This window comes from Lynx rufus, unplaced genomic scaffold (assembly GCF_022079265.1).
Source record: "Lynx rufus isolate CCGP_SWC_20201006 ecotype Redwood Valley unplaced genomic scaffold, mLynRuf1.p SCAF_17, whole genome shotgun sequence".
NCBI classification, from domain to species: Eukaryota; Metazoa; Chordata; class Mammalia; order Carnivora; family Felidae; genus Lynx; species Lynx rufus.
The window spans coordinates 13206437-13227000 of record NW_025814831.1 but is presented as its reverse complement, the minus strand read 5'-3'; the positions used below and the strand labels follow the sequence as shown (position 1 = coordinate 13227000).

The window sequence follows — 20564 nt, the reverse complement described above, 5'->3', positions numbered from 1 at the left end:
TCAGTCAGTAGAGCATGCGACTGTTGATCTCAGGGTTGTGAGTTCAAGCCCCACATTGGGCCTAGAGCTTACTTAAGGAAAAACAAAGTGAAATATGTGGGTGTCTGGGAAAGAGCAGTACAGGCAGAAAGAAACAACTGATGCAAAGGTCCTGAGGCAGGAGAATCCTTGGCAGGTTAGAGGATTACCAAAAAAGCAAGGATGGCTGGAGCAGAGTGGGGTGGGGAAGGATGATAAGGGATGAGGACCAAGAAGTAGGAGTGGGAGGACAGAGATCACATAGGGCCTGGTAGGCCATTGTAAGGACTCTAGCTTTTACTGAGTGGGATGGGGCACCATTATTGAAGTGGGAAACTGCTTTGAGATGAGTCACATGAACATAGGACCTAAGTGGGTTTCTGGACAACTGAAAAGTTTAGCTAGTGTCAATCAAGCCTGTGTTTCCTACAGCTGTAAATTCTCTGGAGCGCTGTCCTATAAATTCATGTCATGCCATAAAGACACTGCCATTAATGAAAGACAGTGCAATTAATGAATATGTTTTTACATCATTTATTAAGTAATTAACACAAAAAGCTATGTTCTAAAAGTTTCTTATGGGGGATTTTTTTTTTTTTCCTGTGGGATGAACTATGGCCCAAGAGACTTTAAGAATGATTCTGATAAATAACATGATATGATGTTTGGGATCTTGCTTCAGTATAATGGGAGCAGGGCAGATGAAATAAGAATTGTCAGGAATTGATCATCGCTGAAGCTGGGTGATGAGTACATAGGGGTTCACTATACTAGTCTTTTACTTTGCATACATTTGAAATGTTTTATAATAAAAAGTCAAAAGACATCCAAGTTTGATGAAGTTTGGGCTGACGAGGTCGCTTCCTTTTCCTGCCAAATATCCCTGGAGCTAACACACAACTGAGTAGCAAAACCAACCCCACACAGGAGCCCATAAATGTGAGTGGCTCCAGGCAATGAGGTCTAGGCTGCTCAGCTGAAATTCTGAACCCAGGATTTTCTTTTTTCATTTTTAAAAATGTTTATTTCTTTTGCAGAGAGACAGAGAGAAAACATGATCGGGGAGGAGCAGAGAGAAAGGGAAAGAGAAAATCCCAAGCAGAGTCTGCAATATCAGCAAAGAACCGGATGTGGGGCTCGAACTCACGAACTGTGAGACCATGACCTGTGCCGAAATCAAAAGTCGGATGCTTAATTGACTGAGCCACGCAGGCGCCCCTGAACCTTGGATTTTTGAAACCTCAATGGCTAGCAACAAAAAAAGCAAATGAAAACACTATCAGCTGAAACCTGGTTTCTGTTTCTCAAGAGGTGGGATCATCGATACTTCTCTAGAAAAAACAGTTCCTTTGTTGTGAGAAACCATCTAAATGAGTTTATTTATGCAAGTGTAAAGCAAAAACCCATTTTATTTTTTAATGTTTTTAAAATATTATTTATCTTGCCCCTGAGGTTTTTTTTTTTAAGTTTTTTTATTTTGAGAGAGAGAAAGAGAGAGAGAACATTAGTGCGTGTGTGAGTGGGGGAGGGGCAGAGAGAGAGGGAGAGAGAGAGAATCCCAAGCAGGCTCCGTGCTGTCAGTGCAGAGCCCGACTCAGGGCTTAAAGTGGGGCTTGATTTACCCAAACTATGAAATTTGAAGTGGGGTTCATGGGCAAATGGCTAAGAAAGAATTCTTGAGACGTTTTTGGTGCAAAGACGTGATTTTATTCAAGCACAGGGACAGGACCCGTGGGCAGAAAGAGCTGTACGTGCAAGTGGGAGGGGTGGCTAATGATGTAGTTTAATTTGTGGAGGGAGGGGGGTAGAGGTAACGCAGGTCACTAAGGAATTTTTGTATGCTGAAGTCAGGGTCTTACAGGACCTTGGATATTTGGCTTTTGTCAAGATACCATTATTTTCAGTTTTTAGTGAAGTATAAACATTAAGGCATTAAGGCAGCCATGAACTTCTCAAAGAATGTCACACGCTGCACGTCTCAGGTATCAGTGGGCTTCAAGCTGTTAGGAGATTTACCTAAAATACATTTTTCTTGCCTTTGTTCTCCTCATCATTTCCCCCCCTGAACAATTTTGACCCTTAAATCTTTAAGGTTGCTGGGGGTGGAAGGCCTTATCTTCTGTAACTTCTTCCTGCTGAATAGGGGCGTAGAGATGTTCCTACCTATGGGTCAACATTGGTCAGTTAAGGATGTGGGAGTTAAGAAAGGGAGAGGCAGCCAAATCCAAGGTGGATTGGATACATGAATCTCCTTGAGTAGAAAGGATCATCTGTTGACTTGCAGTTTTTGTAGTGATGGAGTCTTGGGACCAAGCAAAAAACAAAACAAAACAAAACAAAAAAACATTGAAGAAAACAGCATATTAGAATTAAAGCAGTTGAGGCCCCTGGGTCTCAGTTGGTTAAGCGTCTGACTTTGGCTCAGGTCATGATCGTGGTTTGTGAGTTCAAGCCCTGCATCGAGCTCTGTGCTGACAGCTCAGAGCCTGGAACCTGCTTCAGATTCTGTGTTTCCCTCTCTCCCTGGCTCGCACTCTGTCTCTCTCTCTCTCTCTCTCTCTCTCTCTCAAAAATAAACAAATGTTAGAAAAAATAATAAAGTGGCTATAAGAATGAGAAGTCCAATAAAGAGACCCTTAATAGTTTACCTTAGTTCTCCCTCCAAACCAGAAACTTAACCAGTCATTAAGAGAAAGGGAAGGATTTTGTAGAGCCTCAATTTGAGTATTCATATCTTTTAGTAGTCCTGTGACATTTTTATGATAATCTGGGATGTATACACAACATTCTGTTTTAATAATGGCACATGTGCCTCCCTGTGCCATTTGTTTTGCAGAACTGCTTTGCACATTTGTGCAACTTCAGTATTGAGTAAGGAGATGCTGGTTTGTGAATCATTGGGTGCCTTTATGGTATATTTGTTAAGGGCTTCCACATGCCAAATTATACTTTCTAACCCTGCAGATGGTGCAAATGTGGATGCGAGTGATCATGCCAATGAAAAACAGACCATATCCATCTTTGTTTTAAATTGGGAAGATTAGCCGGGGTAGTGATGGTTTTATTAACATGCCCATGAATCCAGGCAAAAACCAAGGTACGATGACCTATACACCCTGGAGAAAGCCAAGGCCATTGATTAGTTCCACATAACCAGTGGGTTCTGTTTGGAGCTAGCCATCTGACTCCAGGTGGCTGTATTCAAACAGAAGCAAACCAGTCAGCCTGGAGTATAATGGTCCAAGAGCATGTTTCTAGAGATAGCCACGCTAGATGTCATGTGCCGTTTGCCCAGGTGTCATGGGTATGATTTCTGTGTCCCCAGCGTAAAAGTGCCTTTTGACTGAGCTGTCCAGTAGTGGGTGTGAGCCATAAATATGTATCCCAAATTTGATATATACCCTCCTCAGTTATAGCAATAAGTAGGATTTCATAACTTAAGACACTCACTGGCAGGCATCAATTTGTGGGCTTGCAAAGTCAGTTAATATTTTAATAGTTTGAGGGTCTGAGAAAATCTGGGAACGTCCTGGTAAATTCCATGTCTTACTGATCATGAGCCAAGGAGAAACATTCCCATTAGTGATAGATTTATCACAAAACAGGCTATCATTCTATATTATTTCTGAAGAATAAGTATGTAGAGAGTGCCAATCAGTGCCCTGTAATGGGGAAACCCACCAGGGTAACCTGGATGTACTTGACACGGGCAAGGCTCCACATAGCCAATAAGTGGTTTGATTTTGTAGCTCAGCGTAATGCTGTGTCCATTGTAGAAAGGAATTGTCAGTTCAAATAGGTGAACAGAGAACAAAGAGAAAATATACAGCCTTCCTTGTCATTTGAAGAGGAGCTTGAGGTCTCCTACAGGTTCACGGGAGTAAGAAGGCATGTTAGTTTGCTCATTGGTTTCCTGCGAAGGAGGTACAGCTTTTCTTCTAGGTATAGGACTCTGGGAAGGGTGCCCTTCTAATTTTACTGCAGCGCAAATACATATGACCCAATATGGACCTTTCCATTTTGGATTTAAGTCCCCTGCTGTCCTCGATTTCCAGTTTTTTAAATAAACCATGTGTGTCTCTGGAGCTTACACGGGTGGACTTTCAGTTACAGTTGAGTCAGGTTTTGGAGGCATGTGTTAGGTATATTCATTAAGTAACTTATGAATTAGACCAGCCTCGAGTGAAGAGTTTAATAGAGCATGGTAATCCTCATCTAACAAGTCCACTGTGAGAAGTGGCTTTCTGTATAACTCAGAAGGGCTAAGTCCTTGGAGCAGCTCTCATTCTGAGAAGTCCTATTGTGGCAAGAGAATAACCCAATTTTCCTCATTCTGTAAACTAAGTTTAGTTATGGTGTCATTTACATTTTTTTTCAATGTTTATTTATTTTTGAGAGAGAGAGAGCTTGAGAGGGGGAGGGGCAGAGAGAGAGAGAGAGAGAGGGAGACGCAGAATCTGAAGCAGGCTCCAGGCTCTGAGCTGTCACCACAGAGCCCAATGCAGAGCCTGAACCCACAAACTAGGAGATCATGACCTGAGCCAAAGTTGGACGCTTAACTGACTGAGCCACCCAGGCGCCCCGTTTTAAAGCACGATCAGCTTATTCTGCCTTCCCATAGGATTGTGGATGCCGGGCTGAATATAGAAAATATTTAATTTTTAAAGGCTGTGCTTTTTGTTGAGTTATTTGTGCAGTAAAAGTAGGACCATTGCCACTTTGCAAGGATTGTGGAAAGCCAAATCTAGGAATAACTTCTCGCAACAAAACTTTGATTACTTCCATGGCCTTTTCTTTTACAAGGAAAGGCCTTGATCCATCCAGTGAAAGTATCAACAAACACTAGTGGAAACTTAGAGCCTTTGCAAGGAGGAATTTGTATAAAATCAGGCTGCCGGTCCTCTCCTGGATATGTTCCACGCCTTTGGACCAGTTTCAAAAGTGGAGGAGGGTGAGCTGCGCCTTCTGGATTTACTTGTGCACAAACAGTACAGGATCGGCAGACCTGTTTAATTGTGGTTGTTAAATTTACCCCATCAAATATATTTTTAATTAGGGGTGCCTGGGTAGCTCAGTTGGTGAAGCATCCGACTTCAGCTCAGGCGATGATCTCACAGTCTGTGAGTTCAAGCCCCACATCGGGCTCTGGGCTGACAGTTCAGAGCCTGGAGCCTGCTTGGGATTCTGTGTCTCCCTCTCTCTCTGCCCCACCCCTGCTCATGCTCTGTCTCATTCTCTCTCTGTCTCTCTCTGTCTCTCTGTCTCTCTCTCAAAATTAAATAAACATTAAAAAAAATTTTTAATATATATATCTAAAATTATATGTTCTAAGGCATTTTTGCCCAAATGAGTAGCCTGGTGTAAACCCTCTATTACCTTCCATTGGTTATTTTTGAATATAAAGATTTTTCCTGGGGCGCCTGGGTGGCTCGGTCGGTTAAGCGTCCGACTTCGGCTCAGGTCATGATCTCACGGTCCGTGAGTTTGAGCCCCACATCAGGCTCTGTGCTGACAGCTCAGAGCCTGGAGCCTCATTCTCCCACAGAATGAACAGATTCTGTGTCTCCCTGTCTCTCTGCCCCTCCCCTGTTCATGCTCTGTCTCTCTCTGTCTCAAAAATAAATAAACATTAAAAAAATTAAAAAAAAAAAAGATTTTTCCTTTTAACAAGCCGGTCCTGTGCATTTTTGGATATCCCCATTCCTGTACTATGTGAGCCTCTTGGTCTGAGTAGGCTGGAGTTATGGACTTTACTGGAGTCAAAACTGGTATAAGACTTAATATTTATTTTGTGCTGCCTGCTTGGCTGCATGGTCTGCCAAATTATTTCCTTTAGATTCTAAAGTAGGTGTACTGCCTCACGGGGAGTAATGATTTCGGGCCCATATTTGATTGGGTAGTTATGGCTTGATAATAATTCCCTTTCTTTCCAGATTGCCCCATGGGCATGTAGTATTGGGAAAGCATATTCAGAGGCCTTTTGCTCCTTGAAGAGCACAGGTAAGTGCTATTAATTCAGCCTTTTGAACAGAAGTATTTATTGGAAGGGCTTCTGCCTTAATGGTCTTGATTAAACTATAGCATATCCAGCTTTTCCTTCTCCATTATCCAGGATGCTACTGCCATCAGTCAACTAATTGTCATCTGCATTTTCAATAGGGGAATCTTTTAATTCAGGTCTACCAGAGTAAATAAGATCAGTAATTTCTGAGCAATTATGTTCTAACAGAGAAGTATGATGGTCAGGTCCAGGCTTAAGGGTAGCTGGATTTAAAGTCTGAGAGGTTTTAAGTACTATTTCCAGTGTGTCTAAACGTATAGCCTCCTGTTTAGTAAGTTGGCCTCCCGTCATCCATTGGTGGCCTTTGGTCTCTGAACACTTTGAACCTGATGTGGAGTCATCACTGTCAAGGACTGTCTCATAGTAAGTTTTGAAGCTCCTTCTACCAGGAGGACTGTGGCAGATATTGCTCAAAATCAGCCACTCTTGAGCTACGTTACCAAGTGACTTTGCAAAATATCCCACTGGCCTTGTTTCATTTCCTAACTTTTTAAATGTTTATTTATTTATTTTTGAGAGAGAGAGAGAGAGAGAGAGAGAGAGAACACAAGCAGGAGAGGGGCAGAAAGACAGGGAAACACAGAATCTGAAGCAGGCTCCAGGCTCTGAGCTGTCAGCACAGAGCCTGATAACGAGGCTTGAACCCACAAACTGTGAGATCATGACCTGAGCCGAAGTTGGACTCTTAACCGACTGAGCCACCCAGGCGCCCTCTCGTTTCCTAATTTTTTTTTAAATTTTTTTTCAACGTTTTTATTTATTTTTGGGACAGAGAGAGACAGAGCATGAACGGGGGAGGGGCAGAGAGAGAGGAAGACACAGAATCGGAAACAGGCTCCAGGCTCCGAGCCATCAGCCCAGAGCCCGACGCGGGGCTCGAACTCACGGACCTCGAGATCGTGACCTGGCTGAAGTCGGACGCTTAACCGACTACGCCACCCAGGCGCCCCAATCGTTTCCTGATTTTTGAGTAGGAATTCGCAAAGCTTGTCTCTGTTTCTCTGCTACTTATAAAGTGAAAGGTTCTTCTAAATTTGGTAGAGCCAAAGCCAGGGCTGTTGAAAGTTTAGTTTTTAATGTTTGAAAGGCCGTCTGCTGGGCTTTTGTCCAGAGTAAAGGTTCTTCCTCGGGGCCTTTAATTGAATCATATGATCGTTTGGCTAAGACCCCAAATCCAGGAATCCACAGGTGATAAAAGCCTGCCATACCCAGGGAAGTGCAGAACTGTTTCTTTGTAGCTGGAGGGGGTCCAAGATCTAATATAGCCTTTTTTCTGTCAGTAGACAAGGTACGATGTCCTGGTGTTAGTTCATATCCCAAATATTGCAATTTTTGTCTAGATATTTGTGTCTTTTTAGGGGAGACCCAATACCCTCTGTCTGCTGAGAAGTTAGGTAAAGTTGTAGAATTACTATCAGACGTTTCTTTACTGGGACTACAGATTAAAATGTCATCCACATATTGAATTATAGTCCCTTGTGGTGAGGAGGTTCCACGGAGGTCGTTGCCAAGTGTGGCCCTGAACAAAGGAGAATTTTTTCTAAATCCCTGGGGCAAAACTGTCCAAGTCAATGGGGCAGCCTGTGGGTTTGAAGGTGAAGCCCGTTCCAAAGCAAATGGCGGCTGTGTTTGCTCACTTAGAGGGATGCACAAGAAGGCGTCTTTTAAACCAAGTACTGTAAACCAGTTGGGATCACCAGGGACCTGGGTGAGAATGGTATATGGATTTGGCACTTTGGGATGAATGGCTCTTAAATCTCGTACCATTTGGCTTCTTTTACTGGTCAAACTGGAGTGTTATAAGGAAATTGACAAGGTGTTTGAGAATACCATGTTTGAGAAATTTGTCAGTAAGTGGTTGTAGCCCAGCTTTTGCCTCAGGTTTTAATAGGTATTGCTTTTTTAAGAGGTATAATGCCTGGGTCCTTTAAGGTCACTTTAACTGGCTGGGCTTTAAGAGCCCATCCTGGGACATCGCAATCCCAGACCTGTGAATTTACTTCCTTCCAGATATTAGAAGGGATACCAGGATAAGGTTTTAATTCCCCAGATGTAAAAGAGAACAAGCTGTCGTCTTCTTTAGTAAGAGCAAACCTGCTTCCTAGTTTATACAGTAAGTCTCATCCAAGTAATGGAGTGGGACAAGATGGAAGGACTGAAAAACATGAGCTACCAAGTGACAGTCTTCTACTTACGAGTTAAAGGCATTGTTTGGTGGCATGTTTTAGTTTCCCCCACTATGCCAACAATTTTATGGCTAGAAAAACAGGTAGAGCCAGAGTGCTGAATAAGAACACAGTAAAGTGGCTCCTATATCAATAAGAAAATTGACAAACTTACCTTCCACATCCAGGGTAACCCGGGGCACAGTCATCTTGATGTTAAAGGGAGCCAGACCAGCCCCAGGGCCCCATCATGCCTCATCCTCTGGTTCCTGCTCTCAGGCAGGGAAGCGAGTTCCTGCCTTCCTCTCTTCCAATGTCACTGGTTTTTTTGTTTTGTTTTGTTTTGTTTTTTTTGTTTTGTTTTTGTTTTTGTTTTTTTACAGACAAGACATGGCCCCGGGGGAGAGCCTTTGTTTGGACATTCTTTTTGTTTGTTTGTTTTCTGTTTTTCTTTAAGTTTATTTACTTATTTTGAGAGAGACGGCTACAGTGCAGGAGCAGGGGAGGGGCAAAGAGAGAGAATCCCATACAGGCTCGTTTGCTGTCAGCGCAGAGCCTGATGCCGGGCTTGAACTCACAAACTATGACAGGGCTCAGACTCACAAACTGAGATCATGCATGACCTGAGCCAAAATCAAGAGTTAGATGCTTCCCTGACTGAGCTACCCAGGTGCCCCTGTTGGAACATTCTCTACTCCAATGTCCAGTCTGGCCACACCCATAGCATGGGAACTTAGCTGATTCTTTGTCTGATACCGGTTTTTTCTTTGACCCCTAGTTAGTCTGATGTTGTAGGGAGTACGCGATAGTGGCAACCAATATTTGAGCGTGTACTTACCCTGCAATTTAGCTCTCTGGTCCTTTCTTGCTTTAAGACCACATCTCTATTACTAAAGACTCCGGTGGCCACCCCTAGAAGGCACTGGGTGGGGGTTTGAGGGCTGAGAGCCATTTTAGTCCGTGTTCAGCAGATGTCAGGTGCCAACTGACATAAAATGCGTGTTTAGTATAGCTGTTCCTTCAGGTGAGGTTGGATCCGGATTTGTGTATTTATGGATGGCTTCTATTAAACGGCCCTGAAATAGAGCTGGATCCTCATCAGTTCCTTGAGTAACTTCTTGAATTTTATCATGGTTTACAGGTTTAAAGAATCCTTCTTTCATTCCTTCTATTAAACAAGTGATCATATGATCTCATCTGTCCCTTCCCATTCTACTCTCTTGGTATTTCCAGTGTGGCTCGGTGTTTTGGACAGCAGCGCCACCTATTGGATAACGTTCCCTGTCTCTCATTGCCAGTTCATCAGTGAACTTTTTTTTTTCTTTTAACTTGTTTTATTTTTTATTTTTTTTTAAATTTACATCCCAATCAGTTAGCATCTAGTGCAACAATGATTTCAGGAGTAGATTCCTTAGTGCCCCTTACCCCTTTAGCCCATCCCCCCTCCCACAACCCCTCCAGCAACCCTCAGTTTGTTCTCCATATTTATGAGTCTCTTCTGTTTTGTCCCCCTCCCTGTTTTTATATTATTTTTGTTTCCCTTCCCTTGTATTCATCTGTTTGGTCTCTTAAAGTCCTCATATGAGTGAATTCATATGATTTTTGTCTTTCTCTGACTATTTTCACTTAGCATGATATCCTCCAGTTCCATCCACATAGTTGCAAATGGCAAGATTTCATTCTTTTTGATTGCTGAGTAATCCTCCATTATATATGTATACCACATCTTCTTTATCCATTCATCCATCGATGGACATTTGGGCTCTTTCCATACTTTGGCTATTGTTGATAGTGCTGCTATAAACATGGGGGTGCCTGTGTCCCTTCGAAACGGCACACCTGTATCCCGTGAATAAATGCCTAGTAGTGCAATTGGTGGGTCATAGGTAGGTATTTTTAGTTTTTTGAGGAACCTCCATACTGGTTTCCAGAGTGGCTGCACCAGCTTGCATTTGAGCCCCTGCCCAGATATGGGTTTTTTTTTTTTTTTTTTACTCCCAGGTCCAGCAACAAGTTAATATGATATATATATCTTGTCAAGTCAGATCAAATATAATAAATGCTTAGCCCTCAATAAATTGAGAAGGGCTTTCGGAATATTGTCCTAATTGTTGTTTTATCTGAGCCAGATTGGCCATCGAGAATGAGACCTGGACTCTAATTGTGCCCATTTCTCTATTAGCAACCTCCCTAAGAAGATACGATCCAAATTTAGTGAAGCTCCTGGAAGACAGGGAGTTCCACTCCTAGTATGTCCAGGTGGGCTGGGAGCAGAGGGGTCTTGGGGCTTATAAAGAAGGGGGCTAGTGACAGGGCCAGTGTCCTGTTTGTCTGGACTGGCCAGTAATTCCTCCAGATTTGTTAGGTGGCATGGTCTATTTAGACATTCATCATCCAGTATGTCCAGACGGGGGTTTGTTAACCTGGCTAGTGGATAGACACATTCTGCAGGAGGCCCTCAGGTCTGGATCCTGATGTAGGGCCGTGAAAGCCTGGACATAGGGTACCTCAGTCCATTTGCCCTGTTTCTTGCAGAAGAGATGTAACTGATAGATTGTATTAAGGTTTAATGTTCCATTAATGGGCCATTTCCCTCATCTTCTAAGGAGTACTGAGGCCAGGCAATATTACTAAAGAAGATCAGGTTTGTTTTCTTCCCTTGGATCTTGCAATCCAAATTGATTCCAGTGGGTTAAAAGGCATCCCAAGGGAGAGTCCTTGGGGACTGAAGAAGATCTCATATTCCTAGAAAAGCAGAAAATGTCCATGACCAAAAATCCCCCCTGATTCCCAGGTAGCATCCCACACAGGATATTTAGAGGTTCCAGCTATCAAAGGCAATCAGAGGTGTCCTTTGAATATAATTGCTACTGATCACCATTCCAACATAAAGACCCCACGGGAGGGATGCCGGCGTCCCCCCTACCCTGCCCCATTGCATCCTAGGCTACAAATGGGTGCCTGGTGAATGGAGTGAAATATCGTGCCTTGCCTTGCCTTGAAGGCTATGCCATGCCTTGCCGTGAAGGCCGTGCTGTTTTTTTTTTTTTTAATTTTTTTTTTTCAACGCTTATTTATTTTTCGGACAGAGAGAGACAGAGCATGAACGGGGTAGGGGCAGAGAGAGAGGGAGACACAGAATCGGAAACAGGCTCCAGGCTCTGAGCCATCAGCCCAGAGCCTGACGCGGGGCTCGAACTCCCGGACCGCGAGATCGTGACCTGGCTGAAGTCGGACGCTTAACCGACTGCGCCACCCAGGCGCCCCAAGGCCGTGCTGTTTTTAACCCATAAAAAACACTCAAAGTTTTACAAGAGGAAATTATCCAATTTGGTAACCTCAGTAGTGAGTAGGGGACACTGATGAAAAATAGTAAAGATAGAAGTCCATCATGTGGACTTCTAAGTGACATTCCAACACATGTAGTTTGTACAGCCAACTTCCCTACGAAATGGTCCCCGATTGGGTTTTAATTCAGTCCGGTACTGGTTTCAGCAGGCTCCCGGTGGAGGCCCCTCGGCCAGAAGCCGCTAGACCAGAGGTGGAGGGGATCACGTTAGGCCAATGAGGAGGAAACCTCACAAGGGAGTCTTTAAGATTAGCAGCCGTCCTAGTGACTTAGGTGGCTGTCCCGTGCCCAAAAGACAGACAGCTTTGTATAAGGACAGGGAGAAAGAGGGGGCATCAAGTTTCTAGGTCTTACTACCATTCTGGCCAGGGTACTAACTTCCAGCCAAAAAGCAGGCTTTCTCCTCCCCATACAGTAAGTAGCCACAGGCTGGAGGATTGCAGCCTGAGCACTCGACTTGAAAGTGTTCCAATGAGAACACACTCCTTGAAAAGCCCCTGAAGTGAGAGTAAAGGAAGAGGAGAGAAAATACTCACCAAGTTCGCACTGAGACTCAGAGTCCAGATAAAAAGACTCGAAGCCCCATGTAAAGGCACCAAAATGATGAAATTATAAACTGAGGTTCATGGGCAAATAGCTAAGAAAGAATTCTTGAGACGTTTTTGGTGCAAAGACGTGATTTTATTCAAGCACAGGGACAGGACCCGTGGGCAGAAAGAGCTGTATGTGCAAGTGGGAGGGGTGGCTGATGATACAGTTTAATTTGTGGAGGGACAGGGGTAGGTAGAGGTAACGTAGGTTACTAAGGAATTTTTGTATGCTGAAGTCAGGGTCTTACAGGACCTTTTAGTTTTTAGTGAAGTGTAAACATTAAGACATTAAGGCAGCCGTGAACTTCTTGAGGAATGTCACGCACTGCGTGTCTCAGGTATCAGGGGGCCACAAGCTGTAAGGAGATTTACTTTAAAATACACTTTTCTTGTCTTTGTTCTCCTCATCAAGACCATGACCTGAGCTGAAATCAAGGTCGGACGCATCACCGACTGCACCATGCAGGCACGCCCCAAAAGCACATTTTAAAGCATCAGTCTGATCTTTCCCTCTGAATTTCTAAATAAATGATGCTTAAAATTGCCACTTTCTCATTAATTTTCGACATTGTCTACTGACTTTCTATTATGGAAAGTAAGAGATTTAGTACTTTTGTACTAGCCTCTACCTCTGATTTCCTTTGAGCTCCCAGGACAGTGATATGGTAATTATCGGTAAATTGGTAATTGATGTTTACCTTATGTAACCACATCAGCATTGTTCATCACTGAGCCAAGTGGTTGTATTAAGATTACATTTCTTTAAAAAAAAAAAGAAAGAAACAAAAGAAAGATGGGGCACCTACCTGGGTGGCTCGGTCGATTAAGCGTCCAACTTCGGCTCAGGTCACGATCTCACAATTCGTGAGTTCAAGCCCCGCATCAGGCTCTGTGCTGATAGCTCAGAGCGTAGAGCAGGCTTCGGATTCTGTGTGTGTGTCTCTCTCTCTGCCCTTTCCTCGCTCACACTCGGTCTCTGTCTCTCTCAAAAATAAATAAACGTTAAAATAAATAAATAAAAATAAATACAATTTTTAAAAGATTACATTTAAAATTTTTTTTCAACTCTATTTTTCTGAGGTTAACAGGTTCCATATTTTTAAAAATGTTTATTTATTTATTTTGAGAGGGAGAAAGAACAAGCATGAGCAGGGGAGTGTCAGAGAGAGAGAGGGAGAGAGAGAATCCCAAGCAGGTTCCACGCTGTCAGCACAGAGCCTGAGGTGGGGCTCCATCTCATGAACCCTGAGATCATGACCTGAGCCGAAATCAAGACCCAGCCACTCAACTGACCGAGCCAACCAGGTGCCCTTCCATATTTTTTAGTTTATTTATTTATTTATTTTAGTCATCTCTACCCTCAGCATGGGGCTTGAATTCATGACCCCAAGATCAAGAGTTGCATAATTTTCTGACTGAGCCAGCCAGGTGCCCTTCCCCATCAGATTCCTTATTTTTAATTTGCACATTTTTCTGTTACCACAGAATTGCAAGTCCTTCTAGAACGCATCAGGAGAATTGTAAAACATGCTCCTAATTCTGTTTGCAAGAAAGCATCAAGAATTCTATTTGCTTAGACTCAATCTCTCTACCTAGACCTCTGTGCTTTCCTGCTCTATTTTTCTCTGATTATTCTCTGTGCCTTGTTTTTTTACCTCTGATGCTCTGAAATTAATGAGTTTGTTTGTAGTGTCGTTCATTATGTCGGGCATTCGGCAGACCCTTTCAAAAGCCATGTCTTTTAGTTCTGCCAGTTTTTAAAAGGTTTTTTGTTTTGTTTTGTTTTAATTGATGAATGCCTTCTTTTTGGGGAATCTATTTTCAGAGACCTTTAATTAATCCTCCTGATTTCAGTCCACATCCTACCCCCACCTTTCAAGATAGTTGTTTCTTTAGTGTGTACTGTTGGGTGTACTTCTCGTTAACAATTCGTATTTAATTTCCTTATTTCCTTTCCTTGTCTATGCTCATTCCTGTATCAACTTTCCATCTTCCCCCAAAATGCTACATCTTGCTTTTGCTGTTGCCTCACCTGGCAGTGACTGCTAATTGTTCCTCAAAGTCTGTTCTCCCCTTCGTGCGTGGTTATCAGACCCTAACTTTTTGCCCGCATAGATGCCATCGCAGAAGATGCCAGTGGCCCCTCCTGGTCCTTTCACCCCTTTACCACTTCTGTGCATACTTCTTCCCGGGCTGCTTTTGCTCCCAACAACCAGCACCCATTTCTGTCTGTCAGAGAGGATTGCCTTCAAGCTGCCAGAGCCCCCACCGCGTGTGTGCCCAGAGAGCTGAAACCTTGTTTAGTAGTATGTAAAATGACGCAGATCCCCTGCCCATGTTGTGACAGCTCTGAGATGGTCAAGATTTCCTCTGCCTAACAGCCAATCGGAATGCAAGAACCATGAGGGCACAGTGTCTTATTCATGACTGTTTCCAGAACTCAGAACCATGCCTGGCACATGGGAAGTGCACAAATGTTTTGTTGAATGAGTGAATGAATGCCACAGCAATTATTTCTCTCTAGCAGCCAGAGACAAAGGGTAGCGGTGGTTCCTGACACAGAAAGAACTGGAACAATCTTGGGGGAGAGCATGGCACAGCAAAGGTGGGTAGTCCCAGTTGAAAGAGTCCTCATAGCAGGGGATGGCCAACACACTTCAGGGGCAGGAATATGAAAACAGCAAAGGAAAGGGGGCAAGGAGAATGTTATAGAGCCCCGGGGGCGGGGGAGGGTGGGGAGAGCACAAGGGAAATGTCAAGAGGTCAGCCTGACCCAAATTACTTAAAAAATGAACTTGTGAGCATTTGGTGACATAGATACAAAATGGTTAAAGGGTCCTCAAACATGCAAATCTTTAGGATAAAGACAACCCTCACATTCCCTTTATAAAAGATAAAGTTAAATTTTTTTTTAATGTTTATTTATTTTGGGGGGAGAGAAACACAGAGTGTGAGCAGGGGAGGGGCAGAGAGAGAGGGAGACACAGAATCCAAAGCAGGCTCCAGAGGCTCTGAGTTGTCAGCACAGAGCCTGATGCGGGGCTCGAACCCATGTGCTGTGAGATCATGACCTGAGCCAAAGTCGGCTACTTAACTGACTGAACCACCCAGGCGCCCCTAAAAGATAAAGTTTTTAGCTGATATATAAAGTTTTAGCTTTGAATCAACGTATTTCTTAGAGCCCACAAGTAGGTGTTGGTGAGATCAGAGCCATTTGGTGGCATCCAAATTCAATGAAATGGTCCTTCTAAGCATTAAGCTATGAAGTTTTGCTAAGATGTACATGATCAATTTGAAACTTATATTTCAACATTTGCACCCAACCGCAATTAAGGATAAAATGGATATACCGCCCTCATTATGATTTGAGGATTCTAGAATTCTTCATAGGTCTAAGTGGATTCCCATCACTACAGCTGGATTCTGGTGTCTAGAATTGGATAAAATGAAAAAACAGTACTCTTAAAAACTGTTATTAATGTGCTTTGTTTGGCCCTCAAGGTTAAAAAACAATTGAGAAACCACTTAAAAACCAGATTTCAAGTAAAAATTTGGAATTCTTAGCGTCCCTTGGAAAAGACCAGAGGATCCCGTAATAACGGGCCCTTCGGCAGCAGTTAGCTGGAACTGAGTGTCAGTGCCAAGCAGCCCACAAAACAGCTCCTCTCGAAGTTGAATCTCTGTGAATTCCCTGGGGGATCTTGTGAAAAATGCAGGTTCTGACCCAGTAGCTGCGGCCTGAAGCTCTGCATTTCCGAAAAGCCCTCAGGTGTACAGAAGCTGCTGGTCCCTCGGCCACGCTTTGCACAGCGAGACTGGGAATTAACAATCAGCACAAACGGAAGCAGAAATAAAAAAGCAAACATTATCTTTATTTAATAATCTTTGATATTTAAAATACAACTCATTGAACATCCACATTAACAAGAGAACCGTCAGTGTTCAACAGTGCTTTGGAAGCCCGGCTTTTCCGAGGACCAGAGAGGAAGGCCTGTGTGTGTCTAGTAACCGCAAGAGAGCTCAAGAGGGAGGAACACATCCCGAGGGCCGCACAGTTGGGTCCTGAGCAAACGGCAGTGCCTCAGTGCACTTGTGTCTCGGCCAAAAGACAATGCTTTTTCGGGTGTGTTTTGTACTTGAATTTCAAATAATTTATACACAACAGTAATTTTTAAAAAGTTATTTCTAGTAGTCCAGTGTTGTAGAAATTCTATTTTTCACATTCAAATGTACGTTTTTCTCTTTTAAAAAAAACTTTAAAAAATTCCTGGAAACATTCACCTTTGAACTATGCAAGAAACAAGTGAAGCGCTTCCTAAATGAATCAGAAATTTCCGCATATATTTCACTATTGCTTCCCATTCCTTGTCTATGAATCCGGTCTTAAGATATTTACTGATACACTATTATTAATTAAACATGCGAGCCAAATAACTGTAAATTTAGAAGTGATGTTACTAGCATTAATTCTTAAAATACCAGAACATTTGGGGGGAACAAAAATGCACAGATTTTCTTCAAAAAAAAAATAAATAAATAAAAATTCAAGAATTAACCAACCATATCAATGTTTTCATTCATGAAAGCAAAATGAACAAAATATTTTTGTTAACGTAAGACTTTAAAATATAAGCCAGTTCCTTTCTTTAGCAAAAAACACTGGTTTATGAAGAGACCAGGAATAAAGTTTTCTTTTTGAAAATATGAAAAAACGATCGACACTGGTGAAATGATTAGTTGGTCCAATCTGGTTTTTCTTAATTAAGATCACATATACAATATCTCCATACTTGTTAGGGCTCAGATACAACAATTTAGAATAGTGGCCGCTGGGCTTCCCAGTTGCAAATAAAGTTAATAGGAAATCAACATAATATTGATTATTGAGTCCTCTCGAGAATTTAAAAACATAGATTTATTTCAACTGGAGACATTTTAATTTCTATCACTATACTTTGCTTATGCACTGACTCAATCTTTTTTGAATCTGCATGGATCCAATGGGCCAATTTTAAGACATTTAATAAATCTTGGCACTCGCATGATACTATTTAAGGAGTATCAAACATGCAGACATTAAAAATGTAATTGAGGCTCTGACAGGAACAAAAATTACTTTATTCAACTTAAGTGAAATAACACAGACTATTGGTAGTTTTACCTGTAATGATCTTCAACCAGTTTTGAGCTTTTTTCCGTATTAACTTTGGCATGAATAAAGTCTTAATTAAGAAAAATCAAGTTTTAAAGAAAAAAAAAAGCACCTCCTTACATATTCTGTGAATTGTAAATTATTTGACCAAGATCTTAAAAGTTAAAATAGAGTTTACCTGCAGAAATCTTTTCAAACAATGTACATTATTGACATATTTGTTATGTTAATTACTGTAAAAAGTGTTTATTGATGGTTTTAGATCGGAGGTTAACTGCTGTGAATTTTTTTTAACTACTGTGATTTTAAAAACATAAATAACTACTTATTAATTCCATAACCTCTCAAAATATGAAAGTGGTGTTTCCAAAACTTGTTTAAACTTTAAACACTAGCATAGCCACTGTAGGTATTTTATCCTGGTAATGCAACTTATACATTAGAAAAATGATACCAATAGTTTAAATATTAAACATTAAGGTGCTCCCAATTGGCAAAACAGAATGGAAAGCTTTATATAGAGTTCTTAGCAGGACAGTTTTTGTGAATTTCATTGTTTCTGACTTTCTTGCAGGATGATTCCGGTAAATAGCAGTTCCTGATGTGTGACCTATACTTTTGTATAACTAAGTTTTCTGATACTGTAGTTACAGGCATTGGCATCTTTTTCATACTGGCCAATCGATTAAGAAACGGAATCTAAATTAAGTTTAAGCCAATTCAAACAAATTGGCAGTTCCCTAGTCATTCTGGATCTGCCTGCCGAGTAGAACATTCATAAGAAACTAACTAAATAAACACATTCACAAATGTATCCAGTGTGTGCTCAGCTCTGCTTTAAAAAAAAAAAAAAAGAAAAAAAATCCCTAAATGAAGATCAACATGCTATATCTCCTTAAGTGCTTTAATAAAGGTGTGTAATATAAGAACTTTATAAACTCTAAGGTTAAAACTTTCTGCATATTTCTTTACTCATTTTTATATTAGGTAGCTCATCCATTTAAGTGTATGAAAAGTCGAATGTAATTTTTCAATGGGAAAACGTAAAAGCCAAATATCCATGGAAAACAGGACAAGCATACTGGGGATAATGGCAGAAATGGTCACTCTTAAAATATTTTGGTTTGTAAATCTTGAGAGAGCAGTACTAAACTCCAATGTCTCTTACAGTTCTAAAGTTTAATAACTCTTCTGAAAACGTTTCGATTCTCAAAAGAAAACTTTAGATTTTAAAGTAAAAGTGTCTAATTTTGCAAGGGAAACTTCAGAAAACTTTATTTGGCACAAAATAATGACTAAAAAGAAAACCTGTCTCTATCCAAAAAAAAAAAAAAAAAAGCTACTTCATAATCATAAAAAGTCATTTTCCCATCTCTTTTCAACTCAGCCATAAATCCTAGATCAAAAAAATTTCCCTGATAAAATGTGTACAGCCATACACTAGTCATGGCAACATATCATCCTTTAATTTTCCAAGCCGTCGGCTGAAATTTCCTAACTTTTAGCTTATGAACAACTCAACATTCAAAAGAGCTTCAAAAGGGGGATGGAGAATGAGGGATGGGGAATAAGTGACGGAATCCGAAATGTCCACTTCAGACAGACAATTAATTTCCACCAAAATCATACCACTATATTGACCCAGAAACAAACTCTGTGCATCCCAATCAAAATGTTTATCAAAACTAAAGACTTTCGTATTTACAGACCCAGTAAGTACTGTGTGACTTCTGTAATTCTTTAGCTACTTAAACATGATGCAAGTGTCAAATCACAGTATAAATTTAAATGTATTTTTGTTAGTAGATTATTTTCACGTTCCAGACCATCATCTCTGGCTAGCTATCTATCCTGCTACAAGATGTACATCAGAAGCAGACATCTACGCTCCGTGACTCCACTGTAAACAGAACGGAGAGCTCCAGGCACAAGAGAGAAGAAAATGAAACTGCAAGTAAATCAAAAGCCAGACTTTGTCTCTCATACATTCATGGTGGGTATTATTTGTTAAATCATACACGGAATGAAACTTGCTTGCATACCGTGCTTCTCCTATTTTTCTCAATTGGAGAAGACAAGGAAATATCAAGGTGCCAGAGAAAGGGTTACAGCAAAGCTGTAAAGGTCTGACATAATTGAGAAGACATTCATAAAGCATCTGGAAAAGGATGTGCTCACATCTTTAAAAAATTCTCATTTCTTCTCAAATATTTGTGCAGAGTTGATTTCAGAGTTGAGGAATGCATCAGAATCACGAAACGATGATCCCATCTTAGAGGGCTTAGGAAGCAAAACCTCAAGAAAGATTACCAGCTTTCAAAAGAGTTGTAGAAAAGTAAGGAAAACCACATCCCAAAGAAATTGTGATCAGAGAAAGTAACAGGAGAAAACATCCAAGGGCACGCCACGTGATTGGAGGGAAAGCAGCTAATCCTTCTGGAACCGTTACTCCTATCAACATAGAAAAGACACTGTCCTAAAAGGTTAACTTGGTTAATGAGAAATAAAAGCAACTAAGAGATGATGAAAAGTGAGCCAACCGACCAGACCAGAAAGGATGAAAAGAAAATGAATGGAAAAAGTTCTGTGGCAAGAGCTAATTAGCTGGTCTGCAAAAAGATCCAAGAAAAACGCCCTAACTTTAGACATGTTGGATATTGCACACTCAAAAAGAAAAGGAACCTCTAGAAAACCATTTTCAATGTCTTTAATTGCTAAATGCCTCTTTGGCTAGTGTTTGGAGGATCGTTATTTAGTCCTACAACTGACACATTTTTCCATTTTCTCATCTTTTTGTTGCAAACCGCCTAAAGCCTTATTTCCTCTGTTGAACGTTGTTCCTTGGACACATTACTAAAATGGACCGTCTATGCTGTAATCACCCAGGATAATGCTGGAAAGTACGAAGGTCTAAATGATTTGTAAAAGCTATTATTTTTTCCCTTCCGTTTTGAAGTTATTTCTAACAACTTCTAAAGACATGGTCACAGCTGCCTGAAGCATGTCTTCTTCGCTCATAGCATCTCCTGCTGGGAAAGAAAACAAGTGTTATCTCTTAGACATTTCGGGAAAATTCTCAAAGTCATCAAAAGGTAAGCTCCTAGGGGCGCCTGGGTGGCTCAGTCGGTTAAGTGTCCGACTTCAGCTCAGGTCATGATGTCGCGGCCCGTGAGTTCGAGCCCCGCGTCAGGCTCTGTGCTGACAGCTCAGAGCCTGGAGCCTGTTTCAG

General features: G+C 41.5%; 1 protein-coding gene across 4 annotated transcripts in view; it reads right to left on the bottom strand.

Moving 5' to 3' along the window:
- Positions 1-16034: 16034 nt before the first annotated feature.
- The window catches only part of ATXN3 (ataxin 3), a 38538-nt gene continuing 34008 nt past the window's right edge, over positions 16035-20564 (bottom strand). For 3 of the 4 annotated variants that reach the window (XM_047080202.1, XM_047080204.1, XM_047080206.1), the window contains exon 11: positions 16035-20364. In XM_047080202.1, coding sequence (XP_046936158.1) covers positions 20267-20364 — 98 coding nt within the window. In that variant the 3' untranslated portion in view covers positions 16035-20266. The remainder of the gene's footprint in view (positions 20365-20564) is intronic. The other variant, XM_047080203.1, reaches the window with a different exon arrangement.